This window comes from Homalodisca vitripennis, chromosome 6 (assembly GCF_021130785.1).
Source record: "Homalodisca vitripennis isolate AUS2020 chromosome 6, UT_GWSS_2.1, whole genome shotgun sequence".
NCBI classification, from domain to species: domain Eukaryota; kingdom Metazoa; phylum Arthropoda; class Insecta; order Hemiptera; family Cicadellidae; genus Homalodisca; species Homalodisca vitripennis.
In genome coordinates, this window is record NC_060212.1 from 73296283 (window position 1) to 73314750 (window position 18468).

The window sequence follows — 18468 nt, forward strand, 5'->3', positions numbered from 1 at the left end:
GTAACTAAACAAGGCCAAAACACGATGACACTTTACCGAGGAATAAAGAATATTGGTCATTTATGTTATCAGATAAGATGACATTATACCAATCAACGGAATTTAGAAGTTAAGAAAAAACCTTGGTATTTATTTCTGAGTAAAATTTGAAATTTTATATTGCAGTATTGACTATGGGGTTTTCTTGAAAAAGAAAGGGGCATACATATTAAGACTCAAGTCTCTAAGACTTTTCAGTTAAGAAGTATTGCACAGACGAACATACTGTTCTTTTACCTCCTTTGGCTCAAATATATGTGTTAGCAAAAGTTATTGCATAGGCAGACGGATTGCTCTTTGACCTTATGACCTCAAATTAATAAGATTTTACCTTAGATCAAGATAAATTAATCTGCTTATCTAGTTTTGATTTTAGAACCTTCATATCAAAAGCTATTGCATAGAAGGACAGGTGGGCTAAAAAGCGTTATTGCAATAGTATATATACCACTCTATATGGAATGGTAGAAATGTTTTGCAAAATCTTATAATCACGCCCCAAGGAAAAGTGTTGAATATAACTTTTTACACTTTGTACACGTGACTGCAGGGATTGAAATGTGTTTTTTTTTTTAATTTATATTACATTACTTTCCTTAAACATTATTTAAAAACATATCTACGTCGAATTTTATTTAATTAAAAATATAATTGATCTAAGTTTTACATACTTAAAAAACGTACCACCTTAAGCTATAATTCATATACACACTGTAATGATTTCCCATTTTTAGTTCTGTTAATTCACAACATTGCATTAATATCATATTTTAAATGCGTGTTATTCCTCTTGGAATGAACACATTTTTCTCCTTTTTTCTGTTTTAAAATAAATTATCTTAAAAAACTATGAATTTAAAATAAGGATGTGTATTCCGTAGGAAATGTTGAGTGCAATACAAAAATCCAAGAGTGACAAGAGTGTGTATATTATGTCCGTTACTTAATTCATTAATTGTTATATACATATATACAATTCCTATAATTCCCAAGCTGAGTATTGTTAAATATTTGCCAAAAGACCACACTACTTATCAATAATATTTCATTGTAATGTTTAATAACATAAATAACAATAACAATGCAGAAAATCTGCAATAACAACTAATTATTTTAAAATTAAAATGCAGCACGCCATGGAGTAAAGGACTTGTTGACGTACTGTTCATGTCTCTTCTAGCACAATATGATTGGTACAATCGTAATGGCACTGGATTGTTCTTGCACTATTACCACTGTGTGGACTGTGGATAGAAGAAGTCAAAGAAGTGAGTTGCAGGTGTAGGAGAGCTTGCAGACTACACAATGGATTGCACCTTCTTTGTGGCAATTATCAAATTAATTTTTTAGTAATAAACTTAGCAAATATTCATCATTGCTGTTAATAAGCGGCATAAATGATAGTAAGTTCTTGTATTTGTTCGACAATTAGCAATAAGGTTATTTCGCTCTGATAAACAAGTGGATCTCGATCAGCTGCCCTTCGTTGTTATGAATTTTAATAATTTATTAATTTATTACGGTTATATATATAGGATTTCATCGTGAATATAATGTATTTAACGTGTTGCTCGAACAAATGAATTTATTTAACTCATTTTTAACTTGTAGACTGTTCTCATTTTTTGTCTACTGAGGATTATAGTTAGATTTTACAGAGTACTCTGTTGATATTTGCCATTATTAAATTAGACATGACTAGTTTGAAATAATTTTAACTTTGTTTTTAAATACTACTTTAAAATTGTTTGTAGTTGAATGCATTAATCTGTAACAAATATCTGATGGCCTTGCTAAAATTTGACTTCAATTAATTTTGTAGCAGGACCTGTTTACTTGGCCTAGACCTAATTTCACACCCATCTTCAATCACATATAACTTAACTCCATGTTATGTTTTCTTAAAATAGTTTCCTGATGGTTTTGTATAATCTAATAAATAATTGCTTTCACATATTACACTAAGATTGTTGAATAAAACTGGAACAGAAAATACTACTTAAAGTGTTTAGGCCTTTCTCATCTTAAGATACCATTTACACTTAGGAGGGGTGGCTAGACTATTTGAGGACCATAATTCTAAAATGTTTCAAATTACTATATATATATATATATATATATATATATATATATATATATATATATATATATATAAAGTGGTTCAAATGTATTAATAATCAATGTGCAGTAATCTAGAATTGACATGTACATATGAAGGCCGAAATAACAAAAGACATTGTATTTTGATTAGGCTGCAAACTATAACTATGAAGGCGTAACAATTTTTTAACAGATTGTAAATTAAAGGAATGTAACATAGGTATATAGATTTTAAAACGAGCAGCTCACCATAAAATAAAAAAAAACTCGCAAGACAGACTCTGATTATTGAATCTTTTCTCTTATTGACTTATGTCAATTTACTTGTTAGGTTAACTATAATAGCTTATAAATAAAAGTTGTAATAGTTCACAAACATAGATGTGTAATGGACTTTAAAAATTAGCCAGTTCATTATCTAGGTAAATTGAACATCTTTTTCAATTAGTAACAAAACCGATACTTTTATACAAAAACATAATAGGCTAACAATAATGTGAAACATAAAAAAGTTTGATATTGGACTCAGCCATCTAGACACAGCTATTTAGGAATAATAACAATACGTTAAGATACCAAAAGTTTCCCATTATTTATTTATTTACATTACAAGTTGCACTCATTTCACATACACATTAAATTAAACATGTAGACAGTCTTTTAAATGGAGCTATATTGAAAATAAAATCGTTTTGATAAGTTTTGGGAGGATGTTTACCCACAGTGGTTAAAAATCAATTTACATGTAATTAGCTCTCAGCAGACCTAGGCATGTAATGGCCCTAGGATTATTTTATGCAGGTCACTTATAGGTCTTGGGACATCTATATAGGTTGTTACATGTTTTAAAAGTTTACTTACTTGGGTGCTGCAATAGCTCTTTTATTTCACCTGGTGGCTGCAGTATAATAAGCGGCCACCACAACAATCGACTTGTGAGCATATGTTTTTTTTATGTAAAAATATATTTTTAAACATTGAACAATGTTTCAAATGGTTATAAGATAATGAATTATCATACCCTTAATTCCAAAATGTCCAGTTTATAGTGAGATGAAAACTAGAATATCAAATAAGGGAGTGTTGCAAGAAAAATCAGTACAAACATGTTGAGTATTCAGTACTCATGAATATTGATGAATTAGATTATTGTGGTGGCCGCTTATTATACTGCAGCCCACCTTGTATCATATTTGCATTTTGATACTACACCCCACGGTATGAAAACCACTGTACTGTCTGGTGTAATGCATCTCTTTAGAGTTATATCTTATTGTTTATTGTTGCTTTAGTATTTTGTATATATATATAAACACATCCATGTTATTTAAACAAGTATTAACCTCTTAATGCCCACTACATGATGCAGTAGTATATAAAAAAAATTATTTTATGCTAAAAGTTACTTTAAATGGTACTTAGATGACCTGTAATTTTTTTCAGATTTTTAAATTTACTATTTAACCAAATTTTGGGTAAGTGCCAAATCTGGCACATTGGGCAATAGAGAAAATAGTGCACTTTAGAGAAAGTAAACAGGACATAAGAAAAACTAATAGTATATTGCTTCATAATTACAGTATATTTAGAATTATAAGTAAAACACATTACTACACAGTATAAGGAGCACCTTACAAGTGGAAATCCACAAAACAGTTCTTCCTTTGTTTTAGGCAGAGGTGAACTTTACACTTTTCACACATAATGGAGGATGATTTCTGCTTGCAGAAGGGATGCTTGCATCTCTGCCTATCTTCGACAACAGATGGCCAATGTCCAACTCCATCTTTTCTAACCATCTGGTATAGGGATATTGACACATGGACCTTTCTTCTTTTTCTTTGAAAATTCGTTCTCTACCCTGTCTGTTGATGGCCTTCCTCTTTTTATTGGGTCAGCTCCTAAGTTACAAAGAGACTCGGCCACCTCACACGGAAAGCTAGCAAATCCATTACTCCCTGCTTAGCAATTCCATTATGTTGACAGTCTCGTCTGAAGAGAAGCCATCCATTGACAATACTTACGTCAACAAAGTGGAAGAAAAACCTCAAATAAAACTTTCCGAGATCTTAGATTAATTCGGTAGTAGCTGATAAGTCCATCTAGAAGGTCCACTCCCCCCATGAACTTATTGTATGTTGTAACGATTTTAGGGCAAGTGACATCAATCTGCTCACGACCTTTAGAGGTCAAAGCGTTGCACAGTGTTGATAGGGCAAGCAGACTCAAAAGTTGACGCAAGAGACACCCCCTCGATTGTCTAACCATTTTACAGCCCTAATTTTTACCCCATCAATTGTTGCCTCTTTTTCCTCATAAGACCCACGGCCTTTCTTTTTCATTTCTTGGTCAGATGAAAACAACAAGCCTGGAAATCGTCGTAGTCGAATGGTCCCGAGGGATTGGAAACCAATATTTGCTAGAGTCACTAAGAGAGCTGGTGATGAGTACCAGTTATCAAAATAGATTAAGAATTTGTTTTCATTACGAGGCAAGTGTTCAACCAGTCGTAAAACAACATTTGAACTAGCTCCAATGTCAGGTAGGGAAGTAGCAGGTAGTATGCGACCAGTGTAGATCTCAAAATTGTGAATCAGACCCTTGCTGTCACAAAGTACAAACAGTTTGTATCCCCACTTGTGGGGTTTCATCGGGTTGTACTGTTTTAGTAAAGATGTGCCTTTGAAGGGCACAATCTGTTCATCAACACAGAGCATTTGTTCCTCAATAGGAATGTTTTTGAATTTGTTTTGAAGAGCATCAACTAGTGGGCGGATTTTAAATAGCCTATCTTTGTTTGGATCCATTCTGTAATGGCATGTGATCATTGTTATTGAAGTGCAAGTTGGCCTTCAGTTCCTCCCATCTGTTACGTGACATAACATGTGCAACCTTTTCTACTCGTGTATTTCCATTCCAATACATCCTACTCCTAGGTAGACCATAAATGCTCATGTAGATGCAAATGCCTATAAACTGCTCTACTTCCTTCTCTGAGGTATTCAAGGGTTTATTCGGATTTTTTTGGACACTATACAAGTTTGACTGAGTAGCAATCAAAGTTAAAAGGTCATTGTCAAAAAAAATCTTTGAAAGTAGTCAAACTGGAGACTGAAGTACATGTTCGTTACTTTAATTCTAGCATTGGCGGAGAAGGTTTCTCACTGTTATCTGGATTCACTTCATTCCAAGCAGGTGCTGGTTTTTTTGGAATCTTCTTTTTTGTGGCTGTAGACGTTGAAGGGATGTTTCTCTTCATCTTCATCTGTGACATCACTGGAGCTCGCTGCATTGTTCACTGAAAACAAAACAAACTCGCTGTTGCCTTGCTTTTTTTCAAACCACAAAAAAGTATTGTATTTCACACTAAAATAAATAACATATTGAGGTCTTTACTAGTATATAACAGCACCGCTGAAACAATTTTCTATACAGCCTAGTGTAACATAATCTGAATTATCCTAACCGTGTGCATTAAAAATGGTGCTGTCATAACAAGAAAAGACATATAATAAACAGAACATAGCCTATTAGTATTGAATATAAATTTAGATTAGTAAGTATGAGCCTAACTAAGTTAATTATGGAATTAATGGTATAAATAAACTTACAAAATAAGGCTAACTTGTTCTTTTTGTCACGGCCAGGGGTGTAATCTGGATCCTCATCTGAGTCATCCACCAAACTGTCTTCACTGTCATCGGGGGGTAAAAGCGAAGTTGTGTTGTTTATGTCTTCTTAGTCGACAATGTGACATCTGACAAAAATAAACATTGTTGTACAAAAAGCTTGTAGGTTGACTTTAATGCCCAATGTGCCATTTTTGGGACGAACTGAAAAACTGCAGTTTTTACAGTTGTGCCCAATGTGACAAATTTGGCACAAACCTAAAAAGCATCATAAAACATAAACTAGACATATTTTATGGAACTAAAACTACTGTAACACACTTTCAGTTAACTATGTAAACTAGACCATATTTTATAAAAAGGGTACTTACTTTTTTTCTGCTAAATACAGGTATGAAGACTTAGAGGTTATGAAGAATTGGTGTTTACTGTGTATGGTAGATCTGCTCACTGGCTGTAGTTCACATAACTGCCACCAGGCAACAGCACAGTACAGTAAATTATTGAAAATGAGTTCCATATGTGTCACAATGGGCATTTAAGGTTGTAATTTTTCATTCTGACACTATACTACATGCATAAAATGGGTATGTGACAAATTTGGCACAGTGGGCGTTAAGAGGTTAACATCTGACACATTAGGCAAATCAGTGGGTCCAGTAAACAATTCTAACAAAGGTAGTAATAATTAAATAATATACAAAAATTCAAGCAATTTTGTGCAACAATACTTAAATTTTATTTCTTCTCAGTAATATTATTTATATTTTGTAATATGTGCACTGAAACTTATTTTCTCAATAGACTAGCTTATTTTAACCACATTCGACTTTACAAATTCTTTCCATTGAATGTGTTAATCAACTATTTATCCATGAAAATATAAAAAAATACTCTGTTAGCTGTGTTATTCGATGGGAGTCCCAAGAAGGTGAAAACAGTAGGTTTAGCTCACTGTATGGTGCTGCTCTTGTGAGGAAAGCTGGCAAACTAAGAGCTGCCAGCCACCAGTGTTTACGTTTCGTTCTCAGTCAGACGTCTACAAGATGTCTATGGTATTTGTTGTGAAATATATGTAAACAGTGTGTAGGCCTATTCTATTTGTGAAAGTAAATTAGGTTTTTGGTTACATATTATTCCAGTGAGTGTTACATGCTTTGTAAATAATATTGTATTTACAGTGAAATGAAAGTATTTCGTTCATCAGCCATTATTTTACAATATATAACTCAGTGAAAAAGTAATAAAAATATACAGATCTAATGGGAAATATCCCAATCTTATAAAAACTCAAAAATGTTCTATTTTCATGAATTTCCCACTTTTGTTTTACATTTTAAGTTGGTGTTTCATCATGGGTTTTAGGCGGCTATACTGCAGCTGTCTATGAATTGTACATTATAGATTACCAATTTTGTGATTTCTCTCCAAAAACTTGAAGATTACATTATGAAAGTTAATAGTGTTATCAACAAAATCCAGTTCATAACATTTTAGTTTTGATAGAAATTAAAAAAATTAAAGTTAGAAAGTTAAAAAGATTTAGATGTTAATTTGAACTGAAATTTCTTTGCATCAGGACATGGAAAAGAGGTAATAAATGGAGTAGATGGTTCTTTGTAAAGAACAGTGTGGAGGGGAGTACAAGAAAGAGATAGTGATAATAATAACTGCTCAAGACTTCAAGAGAACAGAACAGAAAAAATGCAAATGTTTTTATTTTATATATCTCTAGTTGACGTTTAGACCCAAGAAAAAGAACTCAATGAACAATGGTTGAAATTTGCAGAAAATAACTTAAATCAATTCCAAGCATCACTTTCGGCCTATGAAAAACAGTATTGTAATTAGTGTGACATCAAAAGATTTGATGTTAAAATATGTCTTTGAAAATTCCGGAATTGAAGAGAAACAAAAGACAAGTTTTTGTGACCTTAGCAAAGAAGATGAAGGAGAAGATAGTTTCAAGGAGTCAAGTAAGTCAGATACCCAAATGTGTACGCAGATTCATCTGATGATGAAGAAATGAAGCATGGATTTGAGAGTGAAATAAGTACCAGTATTGATACATATATGAAATCAGAAAACATCTCTGCAGAATTTAAGGAAAATTTAAGGTCCAAAAGTAAAGAGTTTAATCAATATGTTGTGATGTGTCGAAGTAAAGCAAGTACCTAGAGTGGCAAAATTGATGTTTCAATTTTAAAATGTTGTGTAGAGAGTGGCGAGCTGAATTTTTAAAAACATTTAAACGAGCTTGTATTTTTGAGGATATTGTGCATATTTTTGAATAATCTAAAATAAACGAGTGCTGTACAATTTTGATAGCAACATCAATATCTTGAAACAACGAACTAAGGAAATTGGTGAAAGTAAACCAATAGTTTTGTATGATTTTATAGAATAAATGGCTATTAAAAACGAGGCTGACACTGCTGCGGATCAAGAAGGCATGTGTCAACCGCCATTAATCAACAATTGTGTGTGTGACCCTTCTCTTTAGTATGCAGTTGGTCTTGCTTTTGTAAACAACACACACCATTTAGTCAGAGCCTATGTTCATGTTATTGTTGTTTTTTGTTTTGCCGGATAAAATGGTTAGTGTAATAGTAGAGCAACGAATTATTGTGAAATTTCACTTTTTACCTGGATAAACTGCTACTGAAATTTAAGTTACTGAAAGAAGTGTGTAACAGTGAATGTTTATCGTGGGCATGTGTTTTTGAATGGTTTAAATATTTTAAAGAGCAAAGAAGACGATTAGCGGCCAGGTTGCTCTTTGATGTCAAAAATGGATGAATATATCAAAAAAGGCGGTAGTTTGATTCAGTCTGACCGTCGATTAAGTATTTGCGCAGTTGGTGAAACTAGGTATTGATAAAGAATGTTGTGGCAAATTTTACATGATAATTTAAACATATGAAAGGTGTGTGCTAAAATGGTGCCTAAAATTCTAACATTCGAACAAAAAAAAGCTTGCAAAAATGTTTGTACTGACAAAAAACAAAGTAGTATATGATTGAAAATAACTCAATTCTTTATTTATTAATTTAAACAAACTCTCCAATAATATAAGTTTTTATTTTTGTGAGACTTTTCGTACTCAATGAGTACATCTTCGGACTCACACAACTGAATAAAAGTAATAATAACAATAGTAACATAAACAATTTTGTACTAAATAAAAACACATGTCATTAAAAATACAAAGAGGTAATATTCTATGACAGCACAGTATATTATATGTATATATAAAAATAAAGTTTATATTTAGTTAAATCAAATAAAGTAACGGTGAATTTTGAAAATAAGACAAGAGCTTAAAGAATGAACTCAATTCTTTTTTAAACAATAATAACATATGATGAAACGTGGTTTTTTTATTTACGATCCCGAAATGTAGCGCAAATCCATACACTGGTAGAGCCTAACTTGACAGAGAGCCAAAAAAACTCGAATGAGCAAATCAAAATTTAAAGCAATGATATTTTTTTATATCCATGGGGTTGTGTACCATCACTAGGTTTCTGAAGGTCAATCAATTAATCAATATACCTTGACTTATTTTCTGAACTATGTCAAAGAATAAGGAAACGTGAACATGTAGTTAACAGAATTTTATAAATCTACGGGAACGTCTTAAGACGTTCAGACATGAATGTTTTGTCACGTCTGTTACAGGTTCCATAACAGTCGTAACTTTCTAAATGTAACAGAGGAAATTTAATCTCGGTAAATTTCTAAGTATTTTTAGTGTTAAAAAATTGTATATGTGTTTTTATTTTAAAATTACACCATAAAATATATGCCTACATGTGGTGCCCAATGGCTGTTATAAAATTGTTGTTAGTTGCTGACATGCTTTATTTTGCCATAAGTAGTTTCCAATCTGCCTAACCTAACAATGGCTAAACAATTTACAGAAGAAGACATTAATTTCTACCTAAATCAAAATTCTTTGTTTGAAGGTTATTTAAATCAAAATAATGATTATTCTGGGTCTGATTTTGAACTTGCAGATTATAATTTGTATGCTAGTGATTTAGATTCAGTAGTTGATGATATTTTTTGTAAATTTGTTATTGCTAAAAACATCTATACAAACTAATGCTGAAAACATAGGTAGCCCTAGGCTTATTGAACTAAACACAGACAGTGGCTTTATTTGTAAGGACATAGATAATAAGTCTGTCTGCGCAAAAAATAAATTTGGCATCAATTCCATAATTCACAGATCAGAACAAATCATGTGTAAAGTATTCAACAGATTAGTTACCAGTTGAAGCATTTTAGAAATTTTTCCCTGTAGAAATTTATATGTTAGTAGCAGAACAAGCAAATTGATATCTATAGCAGAGCTTTCATATTACCTCAGGTACCCAAAAATTGCCTAGAGGCTATATAGCTGGCCAGGCATTACTGAAAATTATACAAAAACATTTATTGAAACACAAATTGCAATGGGGTTTGTGAGCAAAGTTACAGAGAAATCTTATTTTCAAGACAGTTTTTGGTTAAAAAAAAAACACCAGCTTTTGCAAGTATTTTTTCCAGAGAGAAATACCAACTTATCATTTTTACATTTTAACAATAACAAAGTACAAAAGCAAAAAAGTGATCCGGACTATGACTTTTTATTTATAGTTAGGCCCCTTATTGATATTATGACAGATAAACTACGAGCCTAGGAAAGCTCTATCTATTGATGAGAGCATGTTAAAATTTTAAAACTGACATTCATTTAACCCTTTAAGTGCCGAGTTTTCAATGGTGTTGGTATTGGCTACTGCCAAATTTATTTCCTGTACACAGAGCTAGCTGCTCCACAGACCGCAAATGTAACATGTTTTTTGCTCACCATGATGATGTAACTTTAGTGATACCTTCATTTACCAAACTGCCGTCAGAATCTTCTGATTCATCACATCAGTACGTGGTTGATAAATTGATCCTGCATTAAGATCGCCCTTATTTTCAGAAAGGTACATTGCACAGAAACTCTCAACAAAGATTCCAGACAAATCTAAAATTGATAAAATGTCTTTATCATTATTACAACTTATTCCTGCCATACCGACTAAACCAGAATGAAAATAGAAAATTAAACAAATTTGCAGTAGCAACTTCAGAAACTCAATAGAAAAAACTAGAATCAGAATCATTTTATTGTTGTCCCAACAATTACAAAATTGTATTGACAAAGTCAAATATGATATTAAAAATATCACTATGTAGGCCTACAGAGCCTAAAATAAATACAACCTATATCTATGTTAAAAGTTTAAAATTGTAAGTCACTAAAATTAGCATTAAAAATCTCATCTACAGAATAAAACGTTTTTCTCTTGAGCCACTCTGCAACAACATTCTTAAACCTTACCAACAGAAATTGATCTAGCACTTAAAGGTAACTTATTGAATAGCCTAGCTCCGGTTATTGCATAGTTCTGTTGAGTTTTACTTTTAACCTAGCATATTGTACATCAATTGTATTTTTAATTCTAATATCTATAATAATAACAATAACTAGAAAACAATAACGTTCTGTTTATAACGTCCAGGTAAAACTCCACCATGTGCTTTCGTGATAGTTTCTTAGTTGACTTTTTAGCAATTTAAAAGCACTTCTGAGGAATTGTTATAGTTCAAATAAACATTTCTAGAGGCCAAAGTGTATCTTCTTCAGTTGTCAAGTGTCATGTTATATTATTGCTACATAATAATTATCATACATAATAATATTATTATTATGTAGCGAAGGAGTTGTTTGAACATGTTAACACTGGCACGGCAGTTGAATGCAAAATATGATTGTCCATGTTAACATGGGTGTCAACAATACCTCAGCAAACCCTCAACAAAGTGGGGAATCAAAATATGGCATGTTGTGATTTATATAGAATAGATTTATGCTGAAATTCAATGTATTCACTGGAAAGGATAACGGTGATGAATAGTTGAAGGGATAGATGTCAGAGTAGCCAAAGATCTTGTGAAAGAGTTTGAACTGACTAATAGAATAGTGGTCATGAATATTTTCTACAGTAGCACAAACCTCTCTGATCATATGATTGTAGTGTATTAAGAGACTGTGGCACAGTTAGAGCCAATAGAAAACACCTACCCTAGAAGAAGGGTGACTTTCTTCTTTAAAGGGGTATGCGTTTTGAAAACTGAAAAATTATTTTGTATATTTGGCAAGACACTGGAAAAGTGATCATGATATCTACGGTCGGTGGTTAACCAAAAAATGAGCAGAGGAACATTCTCAAACCCAACATACAAATTATTTACAACAAACACATGGGTGATATGGATGTACTGCATATAACATGCAAACAGGTGTAAACAATTAAGCCACAAGAAATTCAGAGAGAAAGTTATAAATGGATACAACCTGATTAACTGGGAGAGATTAACTGCCAAACGTCATGAAATCGAGCAATCCTCTCGAAGAAGACTCTTAAATACACTGTTTTGCTCAGTTTGATAAAATCCATGAACCAAAATGTGGTATATGCAGTATTTTGCTATCAGACTGCACCAAAAGCGGAAATAGCTAATGCAAAAGAAAGTAGACCAGTTACTACTGTAAGACCTGCCTGAACGAAACACCAAAAACTTGCACATGTACATAAAATAAAAATAAATTAAAACAATACAGACAATTTTAGATTAGAGATTTTAGTGTAAATAAGTTGTAGAGAAGCCTTCAAAACCCTGAAGATTATGCCAATAGTAAAACCTCTACATAAAAGAAGTCATCTTGTATGCTGTTGGACAACCCCTGACGCAGAATAGACACCTACATGACTACAATACTAGACACGGTACTCGTTACCAACTACCAGTTCACCATCTCTCCCTATATGAAAAGAAACCCTCCTACATGGGCATGAAGCTGCACAACCTTCTACCTGAAGAATTGAGATGCCTCACCAGGAGAAGACTGAAGACTACTCTTACTGACTGGCTAATTAACAATCCTTTTTACTCACTTAACGAGTTTATTGAAAGAAGACAATGAACATTGCCATTTGAAAAGCTTATTTTTGAAATTGTAACAACTGTTTGTGATGATTTTATTTGACACCATTTCAATACTTAATGTATTTGAAAATAAAGAATATTTGTATTTGTATTTTGTATTTGTAATCCAGTTAACTAAATAGAACAAGCAGTCAGATTACCAGCACACATGTGCATGCGTTTGTGTGTAATTTGTTTAAATTTAACACAGATTGAATCACAAAAGGGACTTCCTCCATCGGGTCTCCAACTGGGATCTCACTCGCCGGGTGAGTGTGCTAGCACTATACCACAGAGCCCATTTTTACGATTCAATTATTTTGTATTTTACCATTTCTGTTGGTACTTTCTGATTAAACGGAGGCCACCAATAATAAAAAGGATTTAGCAAGTTTGGGTGGGCAGTTATACAATAAATACTAACGGTTAGGTTAGATTAGTAAACCTAAATCGCCTAAACACATCAGCCACAGCGTGCTTTGAATAGGTGGCCTCCGTTTAATCGGAAAGTACCTTTCTGTCACATATTTGTTTAAATTATGAAACTAACATATGAACGGAAGACCAAATACCTGTCAATACTTTTAACATTCATAAACTTATAAGGGATAATTTAATTTCAATACAGATTGAATTACAAATCAATATTTGGTCTTACGATTGTATTAGTTTGGTATTAACAGAATCTGTCGTGTACAAAATAATTCAATTGTATAAAGTAATGGTTCTCACTCATGGTGTAGTGGTAACATACTTGGCCGGCAAGTAAGAGATCCAGGTTTGGGTCTTAACGTAGCAAGTACTTTTTGTGATTCAATCTGTATTGAAATTAAATGAGGCTATTGGCGTTTATACAAATAGTATATATATTTAATAAATATGTATATAAAGAAGTAGCCCATATCAGTGAAGTGTTGTATATTTAATTATGTTTGCATGATGAATTGAGAAGAAGCATACCATTTAAGTATATTTAAACTTCATTTTAAATTAAGAAATAAAAATAACTCCACTCAAAATAGTGCTTTTACAAGTGAAACATGCCAACTAATTAGCTTTATGACACTTATGACAATTCTTTGTTTTGAAGTTTAAAATTAACGATTGCAGGTTTGAAAAGATAATAGGATTTTCAGACATTTGCCTCTGTTTTATGTGACTTATGATACAATATAATTTTTTTTATTTTATGGTAAAAACAAGCTATAGGTAAACCACTTTAAAAAAGACGCACTGGGCAACTTTAGTTCATGCAGGGTGGGGTAAATACCCCTCCGCTGTTGTGATGCCGCCCTCTCCCAGTCTGCCACTGTGTGGCTAACCTGCACCAAAACACAAGCTCCTTGGATACGTCAATGGCTACATTAGTTTGTTCAGTTAATATTTTACGCTTGAACTACGACACTTGTATAGGCCTACACACAAAAATACAATATAAAAAAAAGAGATGGACATGCTTGTCCAACTGCTTACCACAGGGGGTCCCCTCCTGTGCGCGGCTGCTCAGATATTTGCTTCTGCACATGTTTTTTTACGAGCAGTTTATCTATAGTAAATAATAAATACAATTTTAAATTGAAATAAATGTGAATTTTTTTGGTTACTGGACAATTCGTATTTGCAGCAAGAGGGTTAAAGTCACAAACTAATCATTTTCTACCCTAAATTATACAATCTTCTACCTTAAAGTAGCTAGTTCTGTATTCATGCTATTAAATATGTATCCCAGACATGGGCAAGGTATATTAAACTGCTGTTCTATTTAGCAGGAAAAAGCGAAGCAAGAATTTACATTTTATCTGCCCAAGTCCTGAGCAGTAATTAAAATAATCATGATAGAATAATTATCATGAGCTGATAAATCAATTTAAAGAGATCCTGTGTTCTGTAGATACCGGTTTTATCAACATTGTTGACCTTGTAGCCTAATGTACCTCCTCTTCCTATTCTGTTAGGCCAGTGGCAGTTCTCAAAACTGACATAATACGACAAAAAAGGGGATTAACCTTTCTTTTTATTTAAATTGTATTGTAAATTGTGAATACCTTCCTTTAAATTTACTGAAGGCAACATTAAAAGAAATTTAAACTACTATGAGTCTAGAAAATAGATCCTAGATTTTTATCCCCTATGCAGCTATTGTCTAGTCTAATTAAATTCTTGGTGGATAAATTCACAGAGCTTGCTAGTAAATATTGTGTTACTCTACCTAATTTTTTCTGCATTTGTTGAGCATATAGGAAATAGGTTTCATTAGTGACAGGCTGTATGTAGTATTGTTATGTATTAGCTTGAATTTTAATCAGATTCATTTGAATTATTCCACTAGGCAGTAGTGGAGTTGTCAATTCCAATATTATAAAAAAATTTGAATAGGCAGTTTATTTTTGTTTTAACAAAAATGAAATAGATAACGGATTTGTACTATAAAAACAATTAGAATAAATAATGTATATTTGTTATATGCAGCTTTATCATAGAACACTGGTTTTCACAACTTTTCCCCTAAAATGTTTTGACCAGTTTTTGTTTCTCAAAGATCCACAGTCAATTATGTGATGTTATAATATCACATATAATATATATATATATATATATATATATATATATATATATATATATATATATAAAACATCACATAATATACCTATACCTTTGCATAGACTACAGAATGAATTATCTCTGAGATATCTAATCTGTGTAGTTTTTCTGCTGATATTCATATCCTTATCATTAGACTCACTATCCTAGAAGATAAACACTACTCATGGAGAGAATAATAGTTGGGAAATAAAGGACAAGCTTATAAATCCTTTAACACAGCATATTCTAATGTTCATTGAGCACAGAGTTTGAAATAACTCTTTAACAATCTCAATTGATTGGCTGAGTATTAGCGATCAAATTCCTTATGGATGTCCAGGAGCAGCACATCACTAACCGCAAATGTCGAAATTCTGGGGTGCAAGGGTAATTCGATAAGTCTAGTGTACTGGGGGAGATGACTGTTGGAGCTGGTGGTGATTGTTCCCTAAGTGTCAGAGGTTCTTGCTAACCTCAACATAAGGGTGTGCTACTCCCTTCCCGCTTTAACTGGAGAAGCTGGTTCAGAGCTGGGCTACCCTTCTTTCGAGGGCATATGACTTGAGATTAGTGCCCTAAATTCTTCCTCGTGGATCTTGATAGGAGGCGGCCCCTATTCCCAACCTTACCCATCCAGAATATCCCGTCACCCTTGAAGCTGCGCAAAGGTCCTTATAGGACTAGTAATAAAATTGTAACATACAAGTACAGGCATGGCTGAATAAATAACAACTTTTTGGTTTTAGCAAGAACGTAGTCAGGAAAAAATCTTGGGAGGGTCCAGACAACTGACATTTTTCCTTAGTGGACAGAGTAAGGCCCCATTTTGTTCCTTAACAAGTTCATGGCCCATTTCTTTGTTGAGAATGATCCTTCAGCAGTACTTGTCATTAATACTGAATTATTTCAATAATAATAATAACAAAAGTAATTGAAAATTTGGGGGGTCCGGACCCCTTGGATTCCTTTTCTGGCTACGTCCTTAGGTTTCAGATGACACATAAATTTGTGGACATAATGTGGACAAAAATAAAAAAGTGTTATTTCAGAATATTCAGTCTCTCCATGTGTTCTAGCTGTAGGCCACTAGGATAAATAACAAATGTTATTTATAAAAAAGTAGTGATCTGTAGCATTATAAGAGTCATAATACCTCTACTACCATTAAACAGTCAATGTGTAGCTTTGGCTGTGTAATTTATTTAATGATTTCAATGATAGTTAATGCTTATGTTTCTGTACCTGTTTCAGGTATTTTAAAATGGCTACAATTATACAGAAAAATGGGATGAAGTCACTATCCAACGGTGCAGTAAACCATTTGGTTATGGACCAGTATTTGATGAAAGATCCAGTTCAGGCCCAAATGAAGACAGAGGACCAGCTTCAGTTGCAGACAATGCAGGCACAAAACAGCATTGTGGAACAGTGTGTGAAAGAAAGTGAAGAACCTGAACCAGAAATAGACATTGTAATTAACAATGTGGTGTGTAGTTTTAGTGTTAGGTGTCATTTAAATCTGCGACAAATAGCTCTCAATGGAATAAACGTTGAATATCGGCGAGAACATGGGGTGAGTAATATTGATTCACGTTTTCTTTTACTATAACTATGTATAGTAACAACTGATAGTTGTACTATACTACAGTCTCAAGTACAGTCAATTGTTTTTGGTCAAAGTATGTGGACTGTTGGGAATGACCTCCCTAAGCAATATGCTAACATGAAATAAATGATAAAATTAATAGCCCGTGTTGGAACTTAATAATTATAGGCCTTTTGTTTTTAAAATTATTGCCTATATTGATCTAAACATTTTAATTATTTTAACTAGTATACATATTCCTTTAACATAAACTTGGTTCATCAGTAACTTAAAGTTCCTTGCCAGTATAAATATTTTGTATATGCATGAAATTCTTGACAACAACCTTTTTATATTTATGAATAGATAAAAACTACTTAAAGTGGTCAATTCTGGTCTATTTAGTAGATGCTAGAAAAAGTTACGATCATACTCATGGTGCTAGTTTTATTTGCCCAATGGGCAGAATCAGTATTATTGTACAAAAGTAATTTACCTATGGTCAGTTAGTTGTCGGACTTGTTTTTGATGTCTCGCCTGAAGTTTAATGTCTCGCATTATGACTCAGAACTGGTAATCAATCCATGTTCCATACACTCCATAATCAAAATTCCTGTGATGTCCCAAAAAATGTAAGGTTTGGTCAATTTAGTGGTTTGGCCAAATCCCAGTTTCCTGAGATTTCATCATTACTGCAGGAGGCTTTGTATTTTTAGCTTAGCTATTGTATCTTTAACTTCTTGTTCAAATGTCAGTGAAAAAGTCAGATACTGTTGTAATGATGATGGTGTACTAGTTATTACTTTACTTTTGACGTTCTGTTAATTTTAATCAAAGAGTACCGATCTTTCTAATGAATCTTTGAATTGAACTTTATATAATATGTTACTAAGAATATATAATTGGTAGCGTTGCAACTTCATATGCCTCTATAATGTAAATCAGCTGTAAATGACAACTAACTACTCAGTTTATTGTTAGGTAAGTGCTAAGTTTGCACTGTGAGTACTATGTTGACTATAGTATCGAATGTCATATTAGAGTTGATGAATAGTGATAGGGCATTTGCTCTTCTGTGCATTAAATCATTAGTTGTGTTAAAACAAATTGTTGAAGCTTTTTCTGTAATACTTTTATTTTCTGAAATACAAATTGATTTTTATTTACTATGTTATTATTTTTTTTTAATTTGTCCAAGTAGCCTATGCATACTTTTCTTGTATTTTTTCTATTGTCAGTAAAATATCAATGGGACAGTAGTTTCTAAGTAATTGTTCATCCTTTTTGTATGTAGGTCTAATTATTGAAAGCTCCAGGCAATCAAGAAACACCCTCTCTTTTAAAGAAGTATTAAACTTAACCAATCTACAAAATACCGTTTTAGCAGTTTACTTTAAAATTTATTTTAAATTGTTCATTCTAATACCTTTTATGCCTAGGAATTAGTCAACTTTTATTTTCTATTTGTATTTGCAATTTTTCAATGGTGTGTTCAAGTTACTA

The 18468-nt window shown here is 32.6% G+C and overlaps 1 protein-coding gene across 1 annotated transcript in view; it reads left to right on the forward strand.

Moving 5' to 3' along the window:
• Nucleotides 1–1282: 1282 nt before the first annotated feature.
• The window catches only part of LOC124364444 (TATA box-binding protein-like 1), a 34381-nt gene continuing 17195 nt past the window's right edge, over nt 1283–18468 (forward strand). The window contains exons 1-2 of the mRNA XM_046819940.1: nt 1283–1442; nt 16632–16953. Of these exons, the coding sequence (XP_046675896.1) occupies nt 16642–16953 (312 nt within the window). The 5' untranslated portion in view covers nt 1283–1442; nt 16632–16641. The remainder of the gene's footprint in view (nt 1443–16631; nt 16954–18468) is intronic.